Here is a 25,982-nt window from a genome sequence, read left to right on the forward strand (position 1 = left end):
CAGGTGGACAATGGCAGGACACATGAAAAAGTGTCAAGGACAAATGAAAGCCCAGGTATTATTATAGAAGATCATACTTTTCATAACTCTACAAACACCTTTTGCTTATTAAAAAGTCTAAACCATGGAAAGATCCAGGAAACTACCACCTATTCTTCAGAAGAGGTTAAAAAAATGTTCATCACGACTGAGCAATTGTAATGCATTAACAGTAAATTTGTATTTCTAAATTATCATGGACCCACAGTATTACTTTTAAAAGCAGATAACTGGAATGATATAAACAGTAGCTGTTCTAATTCACAGGATGACTATACTGCTTGGAATAGTGTTTTTCAAATACCGAATTCTGCAATTCTCCCTTACATTGCATGACCAATGCAAGCTGATTAGCACCTTCCTGAAGCCTGGAAGAGTCACCAATAGCTAAAGAATCCAGAAACGCACTGAGTCTTAGTAGTCTTGTTTGTCCTGTCAGGAAGACTAGAACAATAATTCCGTATTTCCAGAAACATTAATAGATACTGTAGTGTTATTCCATGGAGTATTTAGCCACAGCTTTAGTGGCTTAATTTAACACATTCAGTTCTCTCAAAATTATTTTAAATAATTTAAGAAACATATATGGTTAAATTAATCCTTCCTAAAGGGCACTTTCTCTGACTTTGACATAAACATCTCTTCACTAGACGATTTATTGAGAGTTGACGAGTGAAACACTTCTTCATTGTTATTGCTTTACATAAGTTAGGAAACCATGCTGTAAGACCCCACATCCACTTTAAATTCATTATATAGTTCGGGGGAGAAAGTAACCGGAATAAATAATTCAGAGGAAGGGACTGAAGGACAGCCTTTCTTTAAAGCAACTTTCAAACACAGTAAAGGTCGGAAAGTGACCTCAAGGCTCTGGCATGTTTTATTCTAAAGAGGTGATGGAGTAACCTATCCAGAAGCACTGTGATTGCTCTGTGAAGATTTACACTACTTAGAGTCAACTACTCCATCCCCCCTCAATTTGCCTATCTACATAAAAGACAATTGTTGCTATTGCAATATGGGTTCATCTACTGGAAACCTAGATAAGAAACCACCCATTTCAGAGAGATAATTCCATGCTCATGTAGTGGCTTATGCACTGATTTTGGTAATAACAGCTTCATTCTATAAAATAATGCCAAAAACTTGTTCCTCCTTCTTATAGATTCCAGTCAAAATATGAGAAAATAGGACAACTACATCTGTATGAAGCTTTTGCGCTTCTCTGGAAGGCAAAAAATTTCAGAATTTTAAATTGTGCCCAGACTGTAACTGAGTTGATTATCTAATAGTCAGGTTTACATTGGGAAAAAAGTCTCAATTTATTATTCCTGAAACCTAAACTATGTTCAAATACACTCAAAGCATACTCTAGGAACAGACTGTTTTTTAAAAGAATGTTTAGCAGACCTTTTCAAATCACCACTTTTTCTTGAGCAGGTAGAAAGAAACCACTGCTTTCAATCTTAATTCTGATGTGTTGCTTGTTATCAAGCTACACAACACTCAAACACTTTTGGTATTTAGACTTCTATCACTTTCTTAATTATCCAACTAAAATGAAAATAGAAATATGAATCATAACTGACAACTGCAGTAAAACTGAAAAAGTACTTACGTTAAATTTAATAATGTCATATATTAAGTACCGAGGGACAATCTGCCCATTAACTTTGTCGATGATCATTTCCTTAAAAGAAAAGAGATGATATTTACTTTTATTTCATGAACATAAAAGAATGTCAACACATTTATATGTAGTGCACATACCTGTAAGCATTATGTAGTCAATTACTTGTCACATCCTTATTACAAAATAGATTTTATACTAGATCAAGATCATAAAAATAATATTGTGATGTTAAATGTTTCTCATGAAGCATGAAAAAAAATTAGAAAGCTGGAATGTGACTCCACATTCTGATCTGCAACATTTATATATCAGTTTCTCCACAGCTTTCAAAATCATTACTTACCCTGAGTGAATATTTAAAATAATAATAATAAAAGAGTAGAAAGTGTGATGAGTTAAGCAAAGACTTCTGAAAATCTCCCCTACAACAGCAAGTACAACAGCAAGGATGTGGAGAACAAGCATAAATGTCCATTTTGATGTTCAGATTTCAGTTACAACTACAATTTCTTTGAATGTTGCATTGTGACTAAGCAGTAGGATTCCTTCAAACAGGAATATCACACAGAATAGCTGCATCACAGGAACTTATTTAAAATTCCATATATACTGATAATCTCTCTTGAAAACAGATCCGCAAGGACAGAATCTATTAACTATCCATATACAAACACAAATGTTTCCTGAAATTATGTTACAAATACACATACATCTTACATGCTGATACTTACATTTGCAACTCAGACTTCTTATTATATGAATTCAACAAAAATGATTTAGCTTGATAGGAAATAGTCATAATTGCCAATGGTAATTTTAAAATATTTCCTTCTCTAAATGCAAGCAAACTTCCCCTCTTTCTCCCCCAGAATCTTGGATAGTAGGAAGTCTGTGCCAGCCAAGGGCTTTTTGCTGCTGATAATAAAGTGAAATTCTAAATTTATCCATATGACATGAAAGAGAAGGAAAAGGTAAAAAGGAATGAGGAAAACAAGATTATGAGCTTGACAACCCAAAAGAGAACCTTAAATCTTTTTTTTTTTTTCTTGCTGGGTCAGTACCACACTTTTATAACTTTTTAACCTCTCTTAGAAACAATTCCTTATATGAAGTGAAGCAAAACAGGACTGTCAAAAGTAATTTAATTCAATGAGTGAAAAATACTCCTTTAAAGTATTACAGTATCTTATTCTTAACTCTAAAAATCACTTAGTTACAGATTCTGTTAAACAACATCCAGAAAAAGCCTACACAGATATGACACAATGAAATGTTATTCCATCACTTCCCCAAATTTGGTAAGATGCTGGCAGACTGCCAAAGAAACAGCAGCAGAACTTCTTTGACGGTAAATTCTATAAATAACTGCGAAAACAGATGGAATTGGTCCACCCTTAAGAGAGAAGATGAAATTATGTTTAAACTTGGAAGAGTGCGTGAAGATTAAAACAAAAAATACTAATATGAATCGCGTGTTTTACAATTAGAAATGAGGAGCAAAGTAAAAAGAAAATTATATTTTTAAAATCATCCTTACCACATAACGCAAGTAAAATTTCAAAAAATCAGATTTTTATTTTCTTTTTCGCATTAATATATTTAAGTTTTGAGATTTCACTTCCTCTGCATTTTCAGAGATGCAGCTTCGACACAAAGTGAACACTTATATGCAAAACCCTGAAAACTTTCTAATGTAGGCTACTGTAAGATTTTATGCCTAGTTTTCAAAATTCAAAATCTGAATTATTCATGTTTTTAATAGTTCTCTGGAATGTTTAGTTTTAATGTGCAACTAATTTCATAACAATGCCTCTTCGCTACTTCAGACATCAACTTTTTGCCTATGTTAACTTGTCAAACTAGCCTCTTCTCATCTCTGTTTTTTCCCCCCTTCCCTGCCTCTTGTTCTTTTGCCACATTCTACCATCCCAGCCCCTGGGGCAAATACCTGATAGTATTCTAACATATCATTATTTAGGATCCTGATTTCAAGATTCTTCTTGACATTATGAGAATTTAAAAATACCTTGGGGTTAGATCTCAAAAGCAAGTCCACAGCATAGACTGTTGGACAAAATGAGGTATTTGAGACATTATTCAAATTCGTACTGAGTAATTCTGATTTGATAAATACAGTCTTGTAGTATGAAGTTAAGGTAATTTTTAGGCAACTAAAACAATACTTAAAAGCAAAACAAACAAAAAATACCCTCAGGTGACAGCATAATAGAACACAAAACTACCCACAGGAAACACCTGTATCCATGCATTTCCGTTTACGTAGCTGGTGTAGATTTTCAGCCACTGTAATGTGTTCAAAAACCCCAACTAATAGGAAGTAGGATCTTTATAACCTGTCCATTAGGCATTACTTTAATTCCTAGTTTAACCTTCAGGCTTTGGGAACAAGGTCCAGTGGGCAGCGCCTTTGATGTAAACGGGCAGGACTGCAAATGTTAATCTCCTTCCCCTAATCTCGTGTAGCAGAGCCCGTGTCTAAGAGCTACTGGCTGGACAAGAGCCAACAGAACAACACCGCAGTGACAGCTCGGGGACAATTTTTTTTTCTTTTGAATCACGTATATAACAAACAGTTTGGACTTGAAAATAATCCAAAATTTAATCACAAATCAAAGGATCTTATTTTACCAGCAACTTGAATAATGTATTTTTAGCTGAGAGAGTATGACACCAGATCTAATCACACTTTTTTATTGTGCCTTTCCCCTCCTGTCCCTTGCCTTTCTTCTAACTTTTTACCTTCAACATAATTTTAGCTGCTGCTATATTTCAGAAATGAAAAAAGAAAAAAAAAATTATATTGTAGAAAGTGCCAGTCTTTGCAAGCTCACAAGGCTATAAATAACACCCTTTCCCGCAGAACTTACAAATAAGTGAGTTCTATATTGATTTAAAAAAAAAGAAAGAGGAAGAAAAAGGTCCCCACACGGCAAGTTCTTACCCTACGGTAACTGCAGCTCCTCAGCATCTGTCAGAGCAGCATGGGCCTCGCTCTGTGCTCACGTGCCCGGTAGGTTAAATCGGAGCTCCAGGAGAGTCCAGGGTCCTCCAGCACAAGCGCGACCCGGGCAGAGTGGCTGCTACTGCCCAGCAGCTCTTTGCCGCTTGAAGACCGGGCTCCGAAAGCAGGGAGCGAGAGAACACAGCGCCTATCTCACTTTTGCTGCTTTCAAAATTAAGTAATAAAATTTGACAGCCTTAATTGCTTGAAGAACAGAAATGCATCTGTTTTCTTATAGTGTGGGGTTACTAAGGAAACCCTCACCCAGCTGAATTTTATTGGATGTTCTGCCATCCTTGTGAGCTGCTCTGAAGGCCAGATGTATTGCTCACAGACATGGCGAACAGCTAGTTTCGCTTGTGAAACGAAAGGACCATCCTGGCAGCTCAAAGATTACAGTTCATCAGAATAGATGTAAGAACGTTTTTGTATACTTAGATGCTTTTTATTTACAATAAACTTACAAGTCCTTGTTCACACAAATCTTAAAACAGCAAATCAAAAGAACAAAATATTTCAAGTCTAAGGGCACTTCTCCATCTTTTACTCCATTGCTCCGGTGATAAGTAGAATGCCAAGAAAGTTCCTGAAAAGAACTAATTCATTTTCTTACAAGACAGCCAAAAAAATTTAAACAAAAATCTTTCCATTTCCTTAGGTGGTAGTAGGGATGCAGCAAAACACTTGGCTTCTAAGGGAATACTTCACATTCTAATTAGTCACCTCTGGGTAATGTTCAAATTAGCCCTGACGAGCTTTGCAGAAACCTGTCCTCAATTCCAAAGAACAGTTATGTCTGGAAAGCTGGAGATGAGCAAGGAGCCTTCCAGGTGATCTCTTACCAACTCGGATGCTATTAATCACACTAAGAAATATTTGCAAGGAATCTCAGCCTGAAGCAACCATAAATATATCTAAGAGTCTCAAAGACAACGACATGAAAGGTTTCCAGCACAAGCACTGAAGTTAATAGGAAACTGAAATTACAGAAATCGCCCTTATGGAAGTTTTATACATTGTCAATTTAGGTAAAGGTTGGGGCGGGGTGGAGATGTTATTTAATCTTTCATATCCTTAAAACAAGTAGCTGTTTCACTGCATGGCAGCAACAGGCAGGATAGGTCTGTTTTGTCTCTCCAACACACTGATATTAGCTACAGACTTGGTAAGGTTAATATCAAGCAGTGCTACTTCAGCAGCCTCGTTCTACACATTCATTCTTTGAAGCAGAAGAGCTACTTCAAGGGTAATACTGTGAACTACTTCTATGTGTAATTCAAGCATTAATTTCAACCCTTCAGTACTAATTAGCAAAAAAACATTAATGCAAAAAAGCCAGAATTTTCTTCCAATGGATTTAAAAAAGAAAGCAATTATACACCTATATCCAGAGTAAAGGAACTGTAATGGAAATGATCTTTTGGTACTAACTTTAAGGAAACATTTAATTACTCAGCTTAGCTGCTGTGATGCTTCGAACAGGCAAGTTCTACTTTCAAACATGTTGGCAAGAATTTTTGAACACTCAGTAAATACGATCATCAACTTTTTTTTCTTTTAATTCATCGTACTTAAATTTAAAAACCTGAATTATGCATAGAAATGTTTTAGCTTTATCTCAAAGTACTTCATTCAAACAAGACTTGTTCATTTCATTCTACTTTGCTTTTCACTTCATTGGAAAACAAACAAACAGAAAAACAAACAAACAAACCCCCCCCAAAAAAGAACACACACACATACTTATAAAGTTCACTCTAAGACTAACTTCATGCCAATAAAGTGAGATACTATGACGAACGCTAACAGTCAAACTTTTACAACAGATCAGATGAAATCATAGTTCATGTCCTGGGCAACAGACACTTTGACACAATCAGTAACTAAGTTCTTCCAGCTTCATCTACTCTTAAGAGTCTTCAGAAACTATAAAACTGGGAGATACTGTCCTCCAAAATCACCAGATCAGAACACCCCGATTTTCTGGCTAACTTTTGCTTTCTCAAGTGTTCTTTTTCAATAAAGCTCTCAATCACTTTCCAGGCTAGAGATGCTCACAGGTCACAGTACCCATTAAAAGAAAGGCACTGTAAGGACAGGACATACTTTAAAACTTATTCCCCCACTGCTTCAAGGTCATAATGATACAGCAGGCATGGCACAGTAAGCCTTGCATTCTTAAAAGTGTCATGGGCCAAAGCATTTCTCTCATCTTTTCCCAACTTACGCGCCTCGATTATCTCCTGCAGTGGCAGTCTGGCAGTGACATTTTCCTCTTAGGAAGGCCAGTTCAGTAGCTTCCTCCCTGACAAAGTTAAGGCCTTGCCTATACTCAGGTCCTAAAAGGGAGCACACTATTCTGCAATTAACTCTGATCGTTATCAGCAAGATGACTCTTGCTGTTCGTACAGACCTCTTCCATCCACTGGTACTGGGCACCTCAAGTTCTCTCCCTTACATTTCACTTTTTATACAAAACTTACTTTGGTCTCCCTTTCCTCTCCAGGCAACTCACACACCACAGCTATTTCATAGACCTTGCCTATATCGATTAACTTGCTTCATCCTGTTAACCCATCATGACTAAAGAATCCTCATAAATCTGAAAAAATGCTCTGTTCCTTGTAAAAGAACACCACCAGCTTAAAGCCTATTCACGTGATCTCAGCCACCTGACACTGCAACAAGTTTAGCTGCTCGTAAAAATATAATCCAGTTTAGATTTTGTTTGTAAATCCTGCAGTACTGGTACAGTAGGCAACTATAACGATGTTATCTATGATAAGTTATCTATGTTATCAACGATATATTAGCTAGCTGTTTGGGATAGCCCTTTCTGAAGCCCCCTCAGGAACAAGTAGCATCAAGCTAGTTGGCCTGGTTTTAGTCCATCTTTTGTTCTTCCATGCAGTAAAAAACTGCATGAAGTTTAAGGCACAAAGCCAGTTTGTTTTGATAGCACTAAAATCATTTCACTGCCATGGCCAGTGCTACTTTCAAAAGAACAAGCTCACATTTTTCTCATGCTTCACTGCAAGGTTATAGGAACACCCCACAGTAAACACTAAGTCAACAATTCTTCCTTCAGTACAACCAACACAGCCGCAAGAGAGAGAGAAAAAAGAATAACTGCAAAGGAAAACAGAAGTCAAAAGCCCAAACAAACCCAACTCTTCCTGCTGTCCTCTCACAAGCCATATAAAGTCAGTGCAGGCTCCAGGGCAAGGCCTGACAGCACACTCACCCGGGCAATCTCGTGGCCCAGAAGGGCTCCATCACTGAACACTCTCTGCACTGACTACAGGCAACTTCAGCAAGAGATTCTATACAGCAGCTTCAGACTTTGCCGTATCCAGAACATGGATAGGATGAATGCTTCCTATGTGGCTTCAACAAAATAGGTTTGCAGTTTATAGACGTTGGCAAACCATTATTTTTTCCTCAAGAGCTTTAGAAATAGCAGAAAGACGAAGAATAGTACCAGACTTATCTCAACAGTATGGAATCTAATGTATGTCGTTATTAATTTTAAGTACATCATTAAGAAGCTGTCTGGCTGAAGAGGTTCCTATCAGACATGCAGCTTCTGCAACCATTTTTGGTCTGTGAACCTCTCGTTTATTGGATCAGGCTCTTAATCTTTCAGTGAAGAAAACTGGTGGAAAGTGTTGCATCATCTGCTTCGCTGTCTCTGACAAGGTTTGCTCTTCCTTGCACTAATTCTCCTCACAGATTTGATTTATTCCTGCTTCGGGTGTAAATACTGGTCAGTGGGGCGGATTATTCCCAGGAGGGAATTCCCATTCCCTTTCAAGAAGGACACTGACAACAAAGGCCCCGGAAACAAAAGAAAATAATGATGATGACAGCATGGATTTCCATGTCTGAAAGGTGCATTGGACTTCAGAAGACTGAGGTGGAAGATCTCAGGTACTCAGCACTGCAGCAAGGGTGACACAGACAGGTTGAGTGACTCCAGCACTAAGGAAACAGAATGGCAACCAACATTCACCTACCCTGACACATATTTAGTATAAGAGCTAATGAAGTCCTGTGGCTGAAATAGAAAGGGTCAAGAGCAACGAATATCCTCTCGTGGTTGCTGTTCTGAAAAGCAAGTAGCAATAAGCACTTCAGGACAGTCTTTAAACAATAAACACATCCATTTACACCTTGTTTCACAAATCTGTATAAACTCGCTACTTCCAAAAGTGCTAGTCTTAAAGAAACGTGGATCTCTCTGGAGGTGTCTTCCAACCTCAACCATTCTGTGATTCTGTGAAATGTAACCAAACAGTTTCTAAATTGCAGTCAACAGCTCAGGATCAGCTGAAAATAAAGATGATGAAAGCAAAAATATCAATTAAGTGAAGTATATCAAAAGACTACAAGAAGCTTATCAAATTTAGATTATATATTGACTATGCTCATAATATCAAAATATAACAATGTAAGTATAGAACCTCATTTCTTGCTATTTCTTTAGATTCTCTTCAGGACATATCCAACATCTCAATACACTGATTTACTTTAGAGACGAGTAAACAGCTCCCCCCAGAGCAGCCAACACTGCTATTCTAAATGTAAGAAATGTCACTTGCAAACAGTGAGTTTCCCATATGCAGACAGTGAACGAATCTATGACTCCTAAAACTCATAATTTACTAAAATTTGGCCCAGTTTCTGACTGGGGAAAATAGCACTAAAAGTATTAAGTACTGTATGCTCCTTACCCCATCTAGAAGAGTATTTGCTAGATGACTGCGTAGATCTTTACGAAATGGAAATTCCAAATTAGATACATGAAAAATTGAGTTATCTCTATCAATCATGTAAACTTCATTTTTGCCATCAATCAGCATCATGTACCTGCAAAGACAACATTAAGATATTATACTTCTAGATACATCTTCTAAATCTCTGTTACAATTTACATTAAATATTAAAAAGTAGCCATGACAGATATTATTAAAAAAGAAAAAAGATTTTGCCATTAGAGGTTAGAAATTAAAACCTTTTGCTTCATAAAAGCAGTAAATTTAATCCAATGCAATCATCACCAAGGAAATACTTCACAGCTAACAGCTTAGAATGTATATATACACCTAATGAAGCCTGTGCATACAGATATAATGCTGCCTGAAAATCTAGCAAAAATAACACAGGTTTCAACACTATAACAAAAGCATGACGCTAATTCAGTTAAATGCAGCTAAAAAGACCTTTCACTTCTGCTTTTTCTCTATTAAGCAGACCTGAACTTTAGCTGCTCTAGATCTGCAGAGTACCATCAAAAAGAAAATCCTTTTCCTAACTATCCCTGGTTGCTTACATTACAGTACTGCAGTCTCAACCAACTATGGAGCCTCTTTCACTAGAAGGCATATATTTAGTCAAGGAAACTTCCTCCCTCAGTACATGTTTTTAAAAGTTGCTTACTAAAGCTAAGCGTAAAAGTTGCTTAAGTGCTAACATCTAAATTTGCAAAATACGTGCAATTTGTTTGTGTTATTACAGCATCTGGGAGCCCAGGTTATGAATTTAGACATCTCTGTGCTAAATCCACAAAAGACTTTTTGTAGACCTATAGAGATTACCTTCTGTATTCAATATAATCCAGGGAACCAGATGAAAGAGAAAATGGGAAAGAAAAGACACTCTAATCATCAAGATGTGTGTAACACACCTGAATTACATTCATAAAGCTTCTCTGATCTTTGCAGTAAGAATGTTAAAACAGAGTTTCAGGAAGGACCACAGGGTAGATGAGCAAAAAACTCTTCTCAAACACATGCAGCAGCCTAGCAGAACACATGTTCTCACTGAAGGAGAGGAAAAAAAGTAAGAAAGAAAAGCACTAAGATATTTTAGTGCAAACTAACAGAAAGGGCCAGATGCCAGAGTCAACATGTTGGCAATGAATAACAAGCATCCCCGAAACTAAGCATAGCAGACTGAACCCGACACAGTAAAATAACGTAGAAGCTGCTGAGGGACTCCACAAGCTAGCAAAGTAAGAGATCACAAAAGGGCCTTTTCCAGGACCACTGCATGGGTAACAAGGCCTTACCATACTCAGTAAAACCAGTGAAAAGAATGGTGTCAATGTTTGCTATGTTAGGAATGTTATGAAATTCATATGAATTACAAATGTTAGCAAAACGTGATCCAAAAGCAGCCCCAAAGGGCCTCTAGGTACAGAATCACAGAATGGTTGAGGTTGGAAGGGACCTCCAGAGGGATCATCTAGTCCAACCCCCCCTGCTCAAGCAGGGTCACCTACAGCACGTGGCACAGGGCGGCATCCAGGCGGGTTTGGGAGATCTCCAGTGAAGGAGACTCCACAACCTCTCTGGGCAGCCTGTTCCAGTGCTCTGTCACTCTCACAGAAAGAGGAAATATCACAGCTTAAAAGTGGTAGGAAAAAAGTCTACAAGACAGAGAAGCTTGATACAAAGAGTCGAAAGGAAGTCCGAGTTTGGTGAGACAAAATCGGGTTATTTCAGTGTAACAACTGCCCCCTGCCAGCTGAGCTCCTGTAGGTGAATTAATGCCTGGCCATGCCATAACTAACCATGCTTGCAGCCTACAACCAGCCTGAAGCTTCTTTCAGTGGGCCGGACGTTTCGCTTCACGTGCACACGCACCAGAAGTACCAGCACAGTAACAGAACTCTACTGACATCAAAATCACAGAAACCAAAAAGGGAAGAAATGAGGAGCACTATCACCTGTCAAGACCCCGATGCTTTTCCTACAGCCCAGAACATTCAACTTTCTCAAACAGTCTCCGACAGGAAAAGAGAAGGGGCATAGCCCTTCCCAGGGCTAGTAGCCCCTGTTTAACACAAGTGTTACTAACATTTGTTAAGAAAAGCCCTCAAAGGTACTGATCCTCCTGAAGAGGAGCCATACCTTTTATCCTCCATCCACTCCTGGGAAAGTCCTGGCTTTGCAGAACAAGCAAGTTAACAGCAGCCTGCTCTAAGAGTCACCACTGCTCCCCCAAGGGACCCTCATTCACAGGGTCGCTGCTGGGCAAAGAGAAAAGCCAGGACGGGCCACGCGAGCACTTCAGCCAACCGCTGCACCTCCCGGTAAATCTCATCTACTGATCAGTCACCTGCATTGAGCCATCAGTAAATCTGATTACAGGAGCACAATACTACCCATGCAGCCTACATAAATACTTTATTTCAATATTATGACTGCAATAATAATCCACTATAGATCTGCTGCACTGATGTTCCTCCACTTAGGAGCACTTAGAGATGTTCGATACCAGTTATATAAAAAGAAAGTCGATGTGCAGGAGTGGAGAGTGAACTCCTGCTCTGGAGCTCTGTGATCTACTGAACCCCATTAAAAATAACTCAAGTCTTCAGAAGGAAAAAAGTAGAGATTGTATCAATATAATACTAGGAAGGCTGCACATGAGATGCTTTATAAAGAAATTGAATAGACATGTTCAACTATGACTTGACTCAACTACGATACCATTGCTTTAGAAGGGAGAATTTGCAGACAAAACTAATTCTTCAAACCACATAAATTTACTCAATACTAAAACCAATTATAAAAAGTAGGCTGCATTTTTTTTCTTAAATATTAAGGAAAGGATAAGGAGGGAGGGACAGAAGAGAGAAAGGAGAGAAAGGAGAGAAAATTACATGCATTAATTTATTGTTTTAAATAAAGCTTGTTTACCTCCGCAGTCTCATATTCATTACCAAGTTTTACAGTGTAAGTTTTCATAGCAATTTGGCTTACATATAAAATAGCTTCAGCAACAAGCTCTAATGCATCAAAAGAACAAGTAGGTACAAAAACAACATCTGTATCATGATTGGAAATATGATACAAAACAGTAATAACAACTGCTTTGAAAACAATTAAAAGCTGTTAAAATTTTTGGTTTTGGCCACCTGCAGTAAGCACAGGTTCTGATGACATATGGAAGGCATCATCGAAGGCTGTTACTGAAACATCAAAGTAACACTAACAACAACACTTTCTCTAGATTGTTCACTCAGAAAAACAGATTTTTACAGATATGTACTTAAAGACTGATAGCTGGAGAGCTCAAAAACAGTGCTAGGACTCTTTCCCCTTGAAACCACAGTGCTCATGTAGCATCTTTTCTCTCTCCATTTATCTCTTTCTCTTTTTAAATTATTTTTCTTGACACTGTAAATGTCATGAGGAATATCAAATTTTATGAAATGCATGTAAAAGATTTTGAAACGGAGATCACCTGGACTCAGGAGCAGAGAGGGAGGAAGAGCGTAGCTTGCAAGGCTGGGGGAGAAAGAGAGACTGGGTTTCCACAACACTAAAATTAGCCTCAGACAGACCTGTTGTCTTGTGCCAATATATTTGCCTAACTTAGAAGTTGTTCCAGTTGTCTGCCTAAGATGGGTGACAGATCCAGCTGTGCTCGTTCTGAAAGAGGTTGCTTTACTTTTTTATACATATAAATATATATGTATATTTAAAGACTGAACTCCCTTCACCCTCCCCACCCAAGATTTGATGAACTGTTTTAATGTATAGATTTAATACATTCAGGCACAGCAAGGATATGCACATAAATGCTTTACTTACTGCAAACTAGAACTTGAAAACAATTAGGCAGATGGAAGAAAGCTTTTACCTTATCTAAGTCATCACCTTGACATAACACAGCTCCAAGTTACATACTTTTATATTGAAGTCAATCTTTAAGCTGTCTTCCATAGCTACCTTTGAAAACACTTTTTTCCAACCCACCTTAGAATATTCATCTATATTCCCACTCTGAATTTAATGAGAAGAGTTAAGCATATTCAATTCATAATTGTTTTAGAACAAAGACTATAGAAACAGTCCTCGAACTGGCATTCTCTCACTGCTCTGTGCTATATATAAATGATTACATATTCATTCTGATTACCAAAGTTTTCTTAAAAAAGAAAAATCAAGTTATTCAAAATCGTAAGCGCAAATTAGAAATATCGGCAAATGAGTTGGTAGTTTTGAGAGGGTTTGAGGTAATTTTAAGTAGTGCGACTACCTCTGTAAAAGAATAGATGTTTAATTGCACATATACTTTATGCCAACCTGGTGAACAGAAAAATCAGCTTTTAATAAAAGCATTAAAATAAGCATAAAAACTATAGTTAGATATATCACATATATCTGAATAGTTAATTCAGACTAAGCATAAGCATTAAGCTTTCCTTAGGATAATAATCAACAAAAAGGAAAAAAAAATTAAGATCATGATTTCTTGCTGCTAACATCTTGTTCTGTCTGAGCACCCAGAGGAAAAGCACCAAGATGCTTTGCTTAAATAAATGTTACTGTTGAGCACAGTCATATGTTCCTGGATATTTGAGTTTATTTTTCCACATTACTTTGTTATAACAATTTTTTACTGCCAGTATGTGGAAGCAAACTCAAACATCAACTTTCTATGCAGCAATTTCAAGCTTTCAAACAGTACCAGCACACAAAGCGTATAAGGCAAGGGCAAGTCTTTTTCCCCAAAATGTAATATCTTAAACTTGCTTTCAATTATCCCTCAAGGTCAAGAATACAGCCTAGATTTTAAGCAGCGCTAAATTGTAATTCAGTAATTCAGAGTTGCTTATTACAGCTCGCTCACTCTCCTCCTATGCAACGCAGTGAAATAAGCAGCAAGCCTGCCAAGTGAAAAGGTGTAACTAAAATGTATGTGCATTTTTAGGAATTTGGCACATTAAGTAACTGACAGTGATGCCAGAAGTAATCATTTGAACTTAAATCCAAAATTCTGATCAGATAAAACAAGCTATGACTTCATCCATTTCCTTCCTGAAACACCTTTGTATCTGATTTGTCTGCTTGGATTTCCTAAGATTTCAAATATTACAAACTCACAAAACAAGTGACCTATTCCATTGCCTAAAGCTGCAACAGATTCAGATTTTACAGTGTGTCACAACCACTGTGAATATTTTTGTAAGAGTACAGCAGCTGGAAAAGACATAATGTAATCCATAAAACAATCTCACAGATGTCAATATGGCAACACTTCTCAGCAAATATTACCTGCTCACCTCCAAGTAACTTGTCCAATAGAAAAGTCAACACACAACAATCAAGATAAGGACAGATATTGCATTAGGCCTCCATTAAAAGCTACAGGAAATCTTAAGGGCTATCTAAAAAAAAATACCTTTAAGATTAAAAAACTGATTTTTTAAAATATCCAGACCACAAAGTTTAGTTACACTGATGATAAAAAGTAGGATTTAAGTACAGATAACATAAAATATTCATTGTTTTACATAAAAACTCTGAAAGTGATAACAAGCAACAGAATTCATCAGAAGATGAATTACTACCAACATAAAATGGAATAAATTTGGTTAAGGATGGACAGACAACCCCCAGAAATGTTCCATCAGCAGGTGATAACTGCAAATGCACAGAAAACACAAGACCTATGCAAACACGTCAAAGTTTTAATTGACAAATTCCACTAAACCAATCTGATTTCTTTGTTTTTAAATAAAAATAAATAAATAAAATAAAAATTAATATGCTTGACATCAGGTTTCCAGTTTTCTCCAGACAAATTTTGAGACCTTCTCAGAGTAATCTCGTAAACTGCTCACCAATACATGTCTCAATGTCCAAATACCTGGACATGGCCTGAACAGATATATCTGAAGAACTGAATTAATGTATTAGAGCCTAAGCACTTATACCAGACTAGGGAGTGAGCCTCTGTGGACAACGCCACAGAAAAAGAACAGTGATTTCTCATATAAATTCAGTAGGAAGTAAAACAGTGTACAGGAGCTCAACTGTCATGCTTTGTCCTGCGTACTGTGAACTATACGTGCTACTACAACTGTATATTTAATACTAATTATTTCTATTGTGCAAGCACCCAAAAGCTCCAATTAGTAACCAGGCCCCATTGTATCGGATCCCTGTTAGCATACGAGATGACATGGTCCCTGGATCCAACAGCACAATCTGCATTTAAAATAAGTGAATAAAACAGGAAGATTGGAGCAGCTACAAAAGAGTAGTAGAAAGACTGACCATTTATGCTAACTATATAGAAAGCTGGAGAACAGTCCCTGAATGACAAACTGCAGCGCTCAACTGCCATCCCAGCCCTTAGAGACCCCTGACATTCACCACGCCGGGGCCCCTGACGAGGACCTAACGCAGCAGCCCTGTCACACACATTGACCTCACGGGCAGATGAAATATCTGCCGCTATGGGAAAGCTGCAACCTGAAGTTCCACTAGAAGCTCCTTTTCCTTCACTGATGGTCCTGAGGCAAGGTTCATTACTGATTTTAATTGGACATTGGGATTAACAAGATAATTCAGGAAATATGAAATAGGATGAAAGCTTCATTAAGAAAAAGTTATAGGTCTTGGCATTAGACAAGCAGATCTCCAAATCACTCATTATCACGTTACTTTCATATCAAAACTCCAAAAAATTCAGCAAGCAAACACCACTGAAAAATTTCAGTCTCCTCTTCAGCAGTGAATTTTTAGCATGTCCAAGGTAACTGGTTCAGAGGTCCAAATTTGTTTGCTTTCTTTGTCCTACGTTATCTCATTAGACAGGACATATAAAAGAAGATTATTATTATTTCAACCTGCTATCGTTGTTTTGGGGATAGAACTGCCCTTGTGCCCTGTGAGTTACAGCTCACAGGTGTCTGTACAAGTATATTAAAGGATAACAAAATGTAAAAGACAACAAGTTCTTCACTCCCATGGGAGTTCATTACACAGGCTGGCATTCGATCTGGTGAAAGCTCTGCCATCCCACACAAATAAGCACTGCTCATTTCAGAACAGCAATTTGTATCACTAACAGCTCTGCTGATAGAGAGGCAAGAGCGACATCTTGTCGCAGATATGTGCTCCAGGTGTCCCTGCTGGAGCACAGGGGTTGGACTAGATGATCTCTAGGGGGCCCTTCCAACCTCAACCATTCCATGATTCTGTGGTAACAGTTTAAAGTTCTTAATTTCCCTTGATGCCTGGAAGCACTTCAGACACCACCATCATGTTGCCACAGATGAGATCCACCCCCCAGGGTGGGTTCAAGTCACTTTACCCCAGCCTTTTGTCCCCAACACTCCTTCCAGGCAAGACAGCCCCAGCTTCTGGCCAGAAGCTTCACATGGTGCGAAAAGGCCCACCAGAAAGTCAATCCTCCACCCTGACACTAGAGAGCACCCATGAGTGCCACTGAAGCACCAGAAGCTCCACATCCCGGCCCGACTCCAGAGCGCGCTGGGCCTGCCGCAGCGGCGCACAGGAGACGAGGGCGAAGGTGCCCTGTGGCAGACGGAGCAACACCCCCAACGCCCTGGTAATGGGAAAGGATTGGCTTGCTCTCTTGTGCTAACCGCTCCTGGCACCGGGCACCACGGCAGGCTCCTTCTGCTGAAGGATAACAAAGCCTGGATATAGGGATGCTAGTGTGGGAAGTCATGTGAAAAATAATAATATTACTTTTGGCGTGCAAACAAGAGGCAGGCAATATACTTTCAACGGTTTACCAACAGCCAGGTCACAAATATCATTTTCAAAGTTATAAGCACATTTTCATTTTACAAGCCAATAACACATCAAATAGTATGAAATAGAGTTGCACATAAATATATGTAGAACTAGGCATTTCACTTTTCCATCCAAATTTGGGCGAAAAAAAAATGATCCTTGGAATTTAGTTTGCTCCGAGAATATCAAAACAGTATGTTTCTCTCAATTGCCTCTAGGTCAAATTCTGCCAGCGACATCCCCTTTGCTATTTTAACCTAAAAATTAACTAGATTTTGTCTGGCAGTCACTTCCAATTAACAGCCTCCAGCACCAATATTTCTTGTTCACAACCTTGCATTTTCAATAACTAAATTCCCTTCCAATATTAGTATTTCGCTTTTCTTCTAGTCCTTGTACCGACTGTCTCCTTTCTTTGCTCTTCATCCTATCATACTTGCTTGCTGTTTCAAAATTTAACCACCACTTAACTGGTTGCTTTCTAATTGTTAAGTGCCTGTTTTCAGGAGAAACACACACAGCTCCCGAGGTTTCACTGATTGGAATGGCAAAGCTCCTGAGGAAGTCTGTGGAAATTCAGACACGTCACTCATGTTATTGAAGAGTGCTCGTGACCATCCTAATGATGTGGATTCAACAGTAACTCAGAAGTTTACCTTAACAACCCTAGAGTGATTAAAAAAAAAAAAAAAAAAAAAACTACGACATTTTCTAATCTTTGATTACCAAAGAAATGCTATTCCTGAAGATTTATTTTGCTTCTTTACTTAGTATTGAAAAATCATTCATTATTTATGTTCCAGGCCAAAGGAAAAAAAAAAAAAGAAAGAAAGAAAAAGGTTATCCTACCATATCTGCTATCCCAGTGTCTAAATTCATGAATATATTCCAGTATGACTCATGTTCTGAATCACTTATTCAAGACATTCCAATTGCCACATTGACTTGGTACAGGTATAGAAAGATTTCATTTTCTTTTCTTGCCGATTACATCCTGTATTGTAACAAACAGGCTATGCTTAATTTCAGTATCATATCATTCATCAATTCCATCTACATATTTAGTATCTTAGAACTTACTTTCTACAAAACTCTTTATGCTGGTATTCCATGTATATGCATACCTTGTAGAAGTTATCACTGCAGGATAAAGGAGCATCCCACAGCTCACACAGGTGATCAGTCTTCACTATCTTTAATATTCATCAGACTCCCACACTGCTGTGTCACTCCACATTTTTTTTTCTTATTCTTGCCTACCACGACTCTCCTTTCACCAGCTCTGACAGGGTTTCCCTTTCCATTTGCTTCCCTTGACAGCTGCAGGTCCAAAGATTTTTCTGTGACTATCAAAACCCTACGAGCTGCAAAAGGCAAAGGAGGGAACCTGCACTGACAACAGGAACCCTCGGAACAGCCCTAGCTGCAATAACAAAAGATGCAAGTTTTGACATGTAAGTACCACCAAGGCTCGGGCAGGAAGAGGTGTCTAGGGCCCCCCACACAGATGCCTCACAATGTTCTAACTTAGCTCTGCTAGCTGAGAAAGCAGAGACAGCAGCTACTTTACAGAGGTCAGTGGAGCACTTAAGTGCAGCTGCAGTCAAAAATCAAACAAACAGTGTTATTAGGTCATGTAACATCAAAATAATGTTGCATCTCTATTTAACTGACTGACGTACCCTCCCCCATGACACCCTGTGCCCCCACAGGATCACAGAAGGGCTGGGCTTGGAAGGGAGATCACCTAGTCCAACCCCCCGGCACAAGCAGGGTCACCCACATTAACGGGGAAGCCAGTTCTGAATAAGAAATATTGGTAATGCTGTAGAGCATGAAAAAAACTCATGCACAGATACTGTAGAAACTGGCAACCCCATGCCACATGCTCTAGGTGTCCCTGCTTGAGCAGAGGGGTTGGACTAGATGATCTGTCCCTTCCAACATGAACCCTTCTGTGATTCTGTGAATTGCTTCTTTCAGTAAAGTACCTTACTTTAGGCTTAGTTCAAAGTTTTGCTTTTCTTGTTTTATATTTCAAGACTAAAAGATGCATTAATTTAACAGCAAATTCAAAAATAATGCACAACTATATTTTCTATCTATCTATATATATATGTATTCTACTATTGAATTCTGCGACAAATTGGTAAAAACAATAATTTAGCAAGGTTAAAAGAGATTATCCAGTTACAGCGTATCCAGTTTCTTGACATCCATCCAAGGTTTTAATTAAACTAGAGTGCTGAAGGTTTTTTGTTTCTTATTAAATATATTAAATCTTATGGGTTAAAATTAAAGCCATCTTGTTATTCGATTTGAACTATAAACAAAGTACATTTATAGATAACTAATATATACTGGAGGGTTCTTAGAGTGCATTATAAAATATCTGATGTTCAAAATAAAGGAAGAGTAGTTAACTAAGTAGACACAATGTGATCCAGATATTAAAAAACACGGATAGTACACCAATTATAAATGTACGCTTTCTATAACTCAAATTTTAATGATGCTAAGTGGTCAGCTACATATTAAGGCAGATTTCTATATTCCAGGGAAGAACATTATCAGAAAACAACTGCCCAAAGAGCTTCCTTAAGTCTTCTAAAATTGCCCTTTCAAATCTTATTCAATGTAAATAAGGTGATTACTTCTTTGAAAGTACCACGTGTTCCATCAATCTGGTACCGCAAGCTGGAATGAACTACTGGGCTCCCTCACCAAAAATAAATTTTAAGATTTATTGCAAATATTCAGCTTCAAGATTTCTTGACCTTTGTTTGACGACATCCCTCGTCCTCAAATTTTAGTCTGAAAATATCTTGCAAATTAATGGGGAAATTCACGCCTGAAGCAAAAGGCTCAAAATGCAAAGGTGCTATACAGAGATATGCTAACAGCAGAGACAAATTTAGCTTCAGATAACAGGTAGTTCCTTCCACAAAGAAGAAGATTATGAAGCATCCCACAGAGGTCAAAAATGTAACAGTGAAGAACAGGAGTGTCACGACACTGACAAAGCAGGTACCCTTAACTGGGCTCAATGCCACAACACAGACTAGGTCTATTCAGTCTACATACAGGGCACAAGCCACAGAGGAGTAAAGCTGTCACTTTTTCCCACCGGTTGGAGGCGTAGCTGCCAGTGAGAAATGCTGCCCTAGATATTTATGTAACTCTACTTACAGACCGAATTTCATTCTTCTCCAAATTAAGCTTAATAAGTTATATTTAATGAATGTGCCCACAGTCCCCTCAAGAGAAACAGCACCACAGGACATAGTGTTCTACTCTCAAAAATGCTCTATGGGAAAGCAAAAGAGTGAAGAAAAAAAATCATTGATGCACATAGCTTGAACATCAGGTACAAACGCAGGCACACCATTTATCTTGATCTAATTAGAACATTTGGGGACTGCTGTTGAACACTCTAAGATTAGTATTCATAACACAAACAACTTGATCAACATTATAATACATTAAATCTTTATAAATAATCAAAAGAGCCTGCTCAGAAGACATTCTGTCCAAATATTCAAACAATTTTATATGAATAATCAGTTAAGTAGTACTTTTCAAAAGACTTAAGATACCAACAGTGCTCCTTAACCACCAAGGGAAGCTGCACCAAACCAACCATTTTCTCATTCATTTCATTTCATTTCACTTCACACCACCGGGGAGTCTTGCCTCTGTCGTAGGCACATATAAACAAAGAATCACAAACCAGCTAGAGCAAGAACTTCCTTTCTTTGGTTCTTTTCCTTCTTTCAAGTTGATTTGAATCCAAACTGGTGATGATATATTGTCATACCTATTTATTCATTCCTCTACATTAATTCAAAGACTTAAAAGATGGGCACCTGGGCACATAAGAGAAGCAAAGCATTATACATGTGCCTTTGTAATAAACAAAGGAATAAAAACACCCACCTACTCCAAATGCAAGTAAAAAAAACAATTTTAGAAGCATCATCTAGCACAACAGTCATGAAAACTAACACCCCAGTCTGTAATATACAACTTTAGAGAACCACGAAGCACAAAGTAGTTACAGACATCAGGCTTTCACCTTATGACTCCCTCTGCTGCCTCATTCGACCTATGGAGTTTCAATCAGGAAAGACTTTTCCTGGTTCGTAGTTAATGTAGTCAACGCACCAAACTAATGAGTGATCTAGTTACTCCAAGCCTCACTTCCAAAAAAAGGCCAATCTCATTCTGCTGCTTGACCACCAGAAAGTCTAGGGCTTCTCTCCCTTGCTGTAGAGCACGCAGGGGAGGAGAAAAGGAGATGAGAGGAAATGCCCTATGAGGAGGAGATGCTGCTGCTGCAGATCCTTTACTTTGAGACAGAGACATGACTTCATATGCTCAATAAGTGCCCCTAATTTTACTTCAAATTATCATTCTTTCTACTTCCAAAACATAGCTGGCCTGCTTCCTCCTCTCACGGTCTCTTCCCTACCTACTTAAATATACTATATGAAACCATGAATTTTTTTAATCAATTTCTGCTTTTTCAGAAAAGGGAAACAGCTTTACAGTGCTGCAACATCTATGAACTGCCCTTTTCAACAATCATTAGAAATACAGTCTTCTCTTCTTAAGAAAAGAAAATCAAGCAGGTGCAAGTTTTGAAAGAAAAACAGAAACATCACTTTATAATCCAGTCAAAAGCTAAACTATTCTCAACTTTAACATGTGACCCTTATATACTTTAGCAGAAGCTTAACATTTTATCATCATTTCTCACTTCAGAGGGAAACTGCAGATGCTCCACAACTGATTAGTATTATAGCCTAAAAAGCTATTTATAGCTTTTACACTAGATTGGAGGGATAAAAAAGCTTTACAACATCATTTCAATAAATTCCACAACTTCATTTTTCCAGACAGAACAGATGCTACCTCCAAATTAAATATAGTCTTCAAAATAAGCTCAGCAAAATGAATTCTCTGTGGATCCCAGGCCTACCCCAAACCAAGGTTGCTGCAGCTGTGCAAGCAGAACTACAGAACCAGCTTCAAAACGTGCAAGTTGGTTTCCTCTCGAACAACACTGCCTAACATTTTAACCTGAGAACCATATTAGGAGCTAAACAATGTAAACAAAAAGTACTTCTTAAAAACCTAAACTTTAGGATAGAATACAGCGGTGCAGATGTAGGAACAAGAAAACTACACCGCTTTACTCTCTTAGCTAAGATTTCTGCTTCACATCTTCTCTTCAAACAGCATCCTGTTTTAACAGCGTCACAGGAATAGCAGCTAACCCTGGGAATGACTGCTCTGAGATATTTCAGTGAAAATAATAGCCAGGGTTTGAACAGCAACTGTCCCCCCCACACACACGAGCACAGTGTATAATTAGCACTCACCAATTGAGGCTTTGCACATCCCTCTGTTACATAAGCCTGGGCTTTGAACAAAGCCCATTTAGCTTGGAATCCGACCGCCTGAGTCCAAGTCCAGTTGTTCCCAAAACCTGTCACTCTTACGATAAAAACATTTGTTTCAGAAAACTCTATTCTATACATGTTCAAACCCAAGTCCCTGAACATTTGTCCTTTAAAATTTCAGACCGTAATAGCATGTCCAAACAGAGGAAGAAATATGATTCTGTAGATTCAGAATCTACAATCTGAAGATTGTCAAAATCTTCAATTTCTACACAAAAAAAAAAAAAAAAAAAAACACAACTAACCTTGGGACACCTGGGAAGCTCTCACAAATCTGATAACTTTAGTAACTTACAATCAGAGGATTGTGAATATTTAATAAGCACAATCCAAAAACTCTGACCATAGTTTTTATCACAGTTAACTGTAGCTTTGTTGCTTTTATTTTGTACTTACTGCTCTAGTAAGATGAAAACTACTTAAGCAACAGACTTTTCTATAATGAAGAGTGCTAATCATGTAAAAATTGTCTGGATATTCCTTCATATTTTCTAACAAAGGCATTTTAGAAAATTAACAGCAATTCTCAAAGAGGCCCTTTACACTCTGTAACTACTTGTTTGCATACAGATCTATGTAAACCATCAAATTCACAAAAGCACTACCCTTTGTCAAGCTTTACCTACTCACTTTTTTAAATAGTTGTCTTGCCATAAGTGAACAGCTAGAGTATTAAGAGGTTTTTTTTTTTTAATTAAAATTGCATTTTTATAGATGTAAAAAGCAAACAGTAGTCACGCAAATGCATGGAAATTACAAAAGCTATTAATAGCTTGCATTTTGTTCAGATCACATTTGAATATTTAAAACACAGTCCTGTTTGACCGTGCTATTTTTAATTATTCTATAGACATTTTAAAGCTTTTTATTATTCTTAGTGGTAATAGTAATAGTCCTCTTTTCCCCCCAGAACTGGTGCTCACTGCCTTACCTACACATTCCCTGCCAGAACATTCAGCTCCGCTGAGGAGAACAAACATCTGCTGCAAACTTTACTGATGAGAGGTGCACGGAGGAGAGGCACGAGCGGCTGAGCACCTGCGCTGGCCACTGCCTGCGCACGACGAGGTTGGTACCAGAGCCTGGGACACGCTGTGACAGCCACCTCAGCCCCAGAGCAACTGCTGTTCTAAAAACTATCCCTACATAAACTCAAAGATTGGTAAAGACACACACAGATTGTGGCAACTGCTAATGTACAGCAGCATATACTTGTACTAACAAAGCCAAAAGGCATCACTTCAGTAGGGGAAATTTTCAGTTTGCCCTTTGAATTTGAATTGTGCCTTATGAACAGATCAGCATTTAAGACATCAGAAGTTTAACAAAGATTCCAAAAAATCCAGCAACAGGACAGGGGATAATGGGTACAAACTGAGACACAGGAAGTTCCACCTCCATAAGAGGAAGAACTTCTTTCCTGTGAGGGTGACAGAGCCCTGGCACAGGCTGCCCAGAGAGGTTGTGGAGTCTCCTTCTCTGGAGATCTTCCAAACACACCTGGATGCCACCCTGTGCCACGTGCTCTAGGTGTCCCTGCTGGAGAGGGGGGTTGGACTAGATGATCTCTAGAGGTCCCTTCCAACCTGAACCAGTCTGTGATTCTGCATGAAATACATCACATCATCCAAGCAAAACACTAACAGAGAATTTTGTTTCTATAATTACTATTTAAGAAGTGTTTTCTCCTCAGAACTAAATGGCTTGCACATGATATTTACATGCATGCAAACTACTGGCACAAACGAAACATTCTTCCAGAGGGACACAACGATAAGTGAACCACAAAGCCTCTTTAATTCAAAGTTCATGCATCTGTACCTGAGTTGAACACAAACTCGTTTACATGGGAGCTTGCTAAGTTATTATTGTAGGTCACAAGATGTAGTCAACGCAGGAAAGTGCAGCCTTGCGTGCTGCAGCAGGCCAGGCACAAAGCACCCAGTGCCAGCTGCCTGCAAGGGGTCTGCACAGGGCTGCAGCGGGAGCTGAGGGTGTCCCACGGCTGCAGACGCTGACCCCGGGTCTCAGGGCCGGCTTCAGCACGAGGCTGATCGTGGACATCTCCCCTGTGCCGCGCTGGGCTCCTGCTCCACGGAGCCCTGTGCGTAGCACTCGCTCACCCGCACACAGCCCCTCTGTGAAGAGGGAGGGGAAAACGAGACCGGATCTTGGCAGCCTTCACGTCAGCGCTTTCCCGTATGCGCCTTGTCACCTAGGGAGGCATGAGAGTCCTGAAAAATCCACTGCCCTTTTTCAGTTTACGATGAGCGCGCTGGGCTTGGCAGAATGCTGCTTTTCCAGCACACACTGTGAGCATATAGCATATATTGCCTGCTAAGGCATACAGTGCTAGGCATTCAGGAGAGCTTGAGAGCACAAGGGTAAATCTGCAGAACAGGAAGGGGGCAGGAAGAGACAAGTATTCATCCATACTGTTGGCTTATCCTGATAAAGTGGATGAAACTATCCAGACCCGAGCTTGCTTTTGGAGAAAAGACACTGCTTTGCTCCAGAGAGAAGGCAGTGGCACGCGGGGTGATCCGCAGAGCTCTGCAGCAAGGCAAGGAACAAGCAAAACTTCCAGTACAGACACACACATGCACACTGGGAACGAGTGACAAACGGGACAAGCTGAAATCTTCTCAACTCAGATCTCCGTAAGAATGGAGGAAGATGAGTTTCTACCCAAACCACTCAGGCCTCCTACATTTACCTAAGCGCATATCCTGCCACTTCGACTAAAATTCTCCAAAATACTTTACAGATCAGATTATTTTCAAATAACTAATAAATTATATATTTTTACTGCAAAATGTAAAATAATACTTTTTTTTAATTAGGGGAAAAAAATAGTGCAAGAAACACACACTGTTGGGGCACTGTAAAAGTCAATTCTTAAAACCAAAAGGCTCAAACAAAAAAAAGAAAGCAACTCCAGCTGAAATCAATAGGAAAAAAAAAAACTGTTTACAGAAAAAAATATATATATATATATATGCACTCAGTGGTATTACTAATATCACATGCCAGTTTAAGACAACCTACAAAAAGGGCTTAAGCTATGGAACGACTTGAGAAAACTGCTGTAAGAATAAAATGCAAATATTTAACAGTGGTGAAATATAAGAAGTTTGGCTAAGATGAAAAACTGTTTTTCTTAAATGAAACATTCTCATTCTAGCCAACTGAGAAAGTACGAAATAAGGTTTTTAATTAAATATACTGACTTACAGAAAAGTAGCTAAGAGACCAAC

At 38.5% G+C, this 25,982-nt stretch overlaps 1 protein-coding gene across 2 annotated transcripts in view; it reads right to left on the reverse strand.

The window, feature by feature from the left end:
* Window positions 1–25,982, reverse strand: part of RNGTT (RNA guanylyltransferase and 5'-phosphatase) — a 176,412-nt gene that overhangs the window by 122,063 nt on the left and 28,367 nt on the right. For both annotated transcript variants that reach the window (XM_088519771.1, XM_088519770.1), the window contains exons 9-10: window positions 9,428–9,563; window positions 1,658–1,729 (exon numbers count right to left, since the gene is read on the reverse strand). In XM_088519771.1, the coding sequence (XP_088375897.1) occupies window positions 1,658–1,729; window positions 9,428–9,563 (208 nt within the window). The remainder of the gene's footprint in view (window positions 1–1,657; window positions 1,730–9,427; window positions 9,564–25,982) is intronic.

This window comes from Tinamus guttatus, unplaced genomic scaffold, assembly GCF_059628265.1.
Source record: "Tinamus guttatus ecotype Peru unplaced genomic scaffold, ASM5962826v1 Tinamus_guttatus_pri_ptg000070l, whole genome shotgun sequence".
In the NCBI taxonomy this organism is placed as follows: Eukaryota; Metazoa; Chordata; class Aves; order Tinamiformes; family Tinamidae; genus Tinamus; species Tinamus guttatus.